The sequence below is a fragment of the Crocodylus porosus genome, unplaced genomic scaffold (assembly GCF_001723895.1).
Source record: "Crocodylus porosus isolate Cpor-Errol unplaced genomic scaffold, CroPor_comp1, whole genome shotgun sequence".
Taxonomy (NCBI): Eukaryota; Metazoa; Chordata; order Crocodylia; family Crocodylidae; genus Crocodylus; species Crocodylus porosus.
The window spans coordinates 8,151,840-8,156,346 of NW_017728921.1; the positions used below are offsets into that span (position 1 = coordinate 8,151,840).

The 4,507-nt window shown below is 44.6% G+C and overlaps 1 protein-coding gene across 1 annotated transcript in view; it reads left to right on the plus strand.

The window, feature by feature from the left end:
• The first annotated feature begins 926 nt into the window (after positions 1 to 926).
• GLT1D1 (glycosyltransferase 1 domain containing 1) overlaps positions 927 to 4,507 on the plus strand; it is an 87,386-nt gene continuing 83,805 nt past the window's right edge. The window contains exon 1 of the mRNA XM_019539388.1: positions 927 to 1,060. Within this exon, the coding sequence (XP_019394933.1) occupies positions 927 to 1,060 (134 nt within the window). The remainder of the gene's footprint in view (positions 1,061 to 4,507) is intronic.

Below are 4,507 nucleotides of genomic sequence, written 5' to 3' on the forward strand. Positions count from 1 at the left end.
CCCGGCCTGTGAAATGGACCCAAGGCCGCGCGGGGGCGGGGGCAAGCTGAGCTGCGTCAGCCAGACCGGGGCGGAGCGGGGCTGTTGAATGCGAGCGTGCAGGCATTTCAGTGCACAGTGTTGTGAGTGCCCTCATTTGACTTCTTCCTTTTTTTTTTTTTTTAATTAATTAACCATTTGGGAAGAAAGGAAGCGTGAAAATAGACCCCTCCCCCCGCCCTTCCTTCGTCAAAAATGAACAAAAACGCACCTTTTGGAGAGGGGGCGAGGATGGAAATCAAACAGTGTCATGTCGCTCGCGATGGCAGGTGGACGGCCGTCGTCCCGCGTTCGCCTGTGATTTTTCTTCCAAGTATGGGCAATGGCTCAAGCCTGTGGCAGGTTATGGAGAGTGGGTTTTCGCTCGCCCTCCCTCCGTGCTGCCGTTTTCATATGAAGCCATCGATCTGCACGTGCCAGTTCGCACGGTTCCTTCATTTCCCCAGAATTTGTCTGTTTGCTGTTCTGTTGCATCTCAAGCACGTGTTGGGACTCAGCAACGTAGAAATATAACGTATATGACAGCTTATACGCAGGGGAATGCCACTAGGGTGGCCATCGCAGAGGACAGTCCAGTTGGCCTCCAGTAATACGAAACCCGATGCCTTTATATCTTATTTTTTTCTTTGGTTGTCCTCTGTCCTCTATTGATATGAAGCCCGACGCCTTTATGTCCTCTATTTTTCTCTTGAAGAGAGAAAAATGAATTGGAGAGTCCCAGTTCTCTCGAAGACGAAAATAGGACGTAAAGGTGTCCAGTTTTGTATCACTAGTGGACAGAGGACAACCAAAGGGAAAAAAACAAGACATAAAGGCACCCAATTTAATGTCACTAGTGGACAGAGGACAACCAAAGGAAAAAAAAAGACATTAAGGCACCCGATTTAATGTCACTAGTGGACAGAGGACAACCGGACCGTCCTCTACGACGGCCACCCAAAGTGCAACAGAAACAGCCGCACAAGAGACAAAGAAAGTTTTCTGCCGTGCAACAGAACGATGAATGGGAAAATATTATAAAGTGAAATCGTTAGTGATGGATACTTGCTGTGTACACATTGGCGCAGTGTTTGCATTTGTGGATGGCAATCAACCTGGTGCAATTCATCCCCTTTTATGACTTTTTTTATGATCCCTTGCATGGTTTGTTCCTTTCTGTTTCATCCAAAAGAGCACAAAACCCCAGCAGACTCCCCCTGGGCCTGAAGAAGGGCGTTTGTGCCTGAAAACTTGCAAAGAGCTATTTTTCTGACTATTTAGCTGGTCTAATAAAAGATAGCCCATTTACCTGAAAAACATTTGCTGATGGAATATACCCGGTTGCATTAAAAAGAAAAGATAATTGGGGGTTAAAAAAGAAAAAGGAAAACAGAGGAACCCACAATTAGCCCCGCACACAACTATTCCCAGAGCAATTTATCCACATCTCTTCTATAAAATTATTTCTCCTTTCTAGCCAGTTACTTTGCTTTTTGTTAGCTTAAAACAAAAAAATCTTCCATTTCAGCCTTGAAGAAAGATTTGCAAAAGTTGTTCAGGACAGTCTCTGCAGCTTCCTTGCACACCTGTGCAGTTTACACCAGCTTTTAAACAGATGCAGCGGCTGTGTGGGCACTTCTGTTCATGGATGCCTTGGTCCAGTTTAGTTTAAATCTGTTCCTAATCAACCCGAGCTACATTGAAGTGCAGGAACGCATCCACTCTCACCAACTTAGAAGACGGGTTTAAAACACCACGTTGAAAATTAGACCATTGCAAATTTTCTCTTCCAAGGGCAGGAGTCCAAGTCAAGGCTAGTAAATCAGAGAGGAGATGGGACAAGTCTTGGTTCAGACACAGAGGCAGGAATTTGGAGTCGGTCTTAAGACAACTGGCACCAACCTCAGTACTACTGCCCTAAATACCTGGTCTTTGGATCTCATTAGGCCAGGTTAATTGCTATACGGATCAGGTTGGACTCCAGTCTTGACAAGGATGAGCTTGGTTCAACACTCAAGAAGCTTGAGTTAGTGGCAGACATTTTCTAGATTTGTGGTTAATCAGAACATCATCACCTACCGCATCCAACATCTGTAGCAGTCCACACACAACCTGATCTGGATAACAAGTGGACTAACGCGGATGGGAAATTTAAACAAACGTTTTATTTCTTAATAGAGCCGAAGAGCTGACGCTGGAGTGATGCTGTGCTCTTCCATGCGTGACTTCTAGCCGTTATTTAAAACAAACTGTTTGTATGTGAAGGCCTAGAGTCTTGTGTGCTTAATTTTACATAATGGGAGAGTCCAGTACATAGTTAAACAGTCATAAGTCTTTACAGCTTAGTGCCTAAAGGTACAGGGAAAAAAAATGCTGACGTCAATACATCAGGTATCCAGGTTGTAGCTGTATTGGACTAGAGGCAACAGGAAACAGGACTCATGGTAGAGTTGATATCTTTTATTAGACCACGTAGATTTTTGGAAAAAAAACCCCCTTTAATAAGTCAGTATATGACATGTCTTAGCCCCGGCCATGTGTTCATCTACTGTTTATTTACTGTGGGTTTTTTTCCTCCTCCCATGTTGAGCTGTGGCAAGTATTGGTTTGGAAAGAGAAGCATTTCATTTATCTTTAACAAGTGGAACATTTACCAAGGCAGGTTAGCTTTAGCACCACTGATACTAGGTCTGTTTATATAACTGCTTTGTGTTTTAACAACGAATACCTTTATTTTCTGAATGGAAGCTTAAATACCACAGCTTTTTGGTTCTAAACCTTCGGGCCACATCCTTAGCCCGTGACTTGATGACTTACAGCAGCTGAGGATTTGGTCCCTTTTACCCTTTGTTTCCAGGTTAACAAAAACAGCTGTACAGGAAAGCTGGTAAGGAGTCCCTTAATGATTGAGCGATCTCCTAAACCTTTCATCCTTGATCGCATGGAAAGCCACGAGCAAAGAGATGAGAATGAAGGACTAGAAGCAAAAATATTTGCTCAGGCACACCAGGCAGTCCCCATGCAAGAGAATGAAAAGGGGTGGTTAGGAACCAAGACTATTGATGCTGCTCCTCTTGCAATTTTCTACTTATTTTTTACTACTTATTATGTAAAGAGGGATAAGGATTGGGAGCGCTCTATTAATGGGCTCATTTAAGGAGACTTACATTGAGTGTGATGTCAATATGTAACTATGTTTTTGAGAGGAAGACATTGTTTCCCTGGAGATTTACATGAGGGCTATTTAAAGCATCCATTTTCAAACAGGAAACTGAAATGAGCACAAGAAAATAAAAGCCACAGATAGACGTGATGTATAGGGTTAGACTTCCTCCTTGAATTTAAGCCGTTTAGATGCACCCTATGTAATCCAATGATCCTCAGCTCTCGAGCACCCTATATTAATATATATATGATCAGATTTAAAGACATCATAGATGCATTAGAAGCTGATGACAATACTGGGTGTCTCATCATGCATGTTGTAGTGCAAGGTAGCATGTGTTGTTCTGGTGTCTTTTCTTGGACCATCTAAGTATCAGTAGGCAAGCTTCAAGGGAAAATGCTCTTCTTCAGGGCTGGGAAAGAAGCAGAGACAGCCTAAGCTAAATGCCAAATGAAGCAATAGCACTCCAACCCCATCATGCAGGTTAATTGATTAATATAGCTCAAAGTACTGCTTTTTTTATTTATTTATTTTCTTCTGCAGTGTCTAGTCCTTCCCAGCTGGTCCTATTGAAGCTACATAGGAGAGAGCCTAGTTGGCCAACATGTTTCCTTCTCTCCCTATTAAAAGTTGTCGGGGGGGGGCACTTACCACCCTGCAGTTTGAAAGAGGCACTGGTACATTTGTGTTCCTCTCTTCATTTCAAAAGGCAGATTTCTACAGTCTTCAGGCCTGCATGCCAATGCTTACAGAACGAGCTGATGAGTGCTGCACTCCAAAAGGGTTTGCGCAGTGGGACCCGTTGACAAATAGACTGAAACCTTATTAGGCTTCCCCTTCCCCCGACGGTGGGCTTTAAACTAGGCTCGTCGGGGGAAGGGGAAGATGAGGGAGGAAGAAGCTTTGGACTGCTAAACCAAGCAGCACCCACATGAACAGCCCAGCCTTGACTAACGAGCAGAACATATACCCAGGTAAGCAACAGGGGCCAGGGCAATGGTAAGATTAGGGGGACAGTGCACAGATCTTCAGGAGGCCTCAAATGCCTCTACACAAATGCTCATAGTATGGGAAACAAGCAGGAGGAACTTCCCCTCCTGCTAGCTGACACCAACCCAGACACAGTGGGGCTCACTGAAATGTGGTGGTACCCAACACATGACTGGGTGGTGAATATCGAGGGCTACAGGCTGTACAGGAGGGACGGGACAGGGAGGAAAGGCGGGGGTGTGGCGCTCTACATTGAGGAGGAATACACATCCTCACCAGGTAGCACAGAGTCAGAGGAGGGGCACACGGAAGTGCTCTGGGTCCGAATACAAG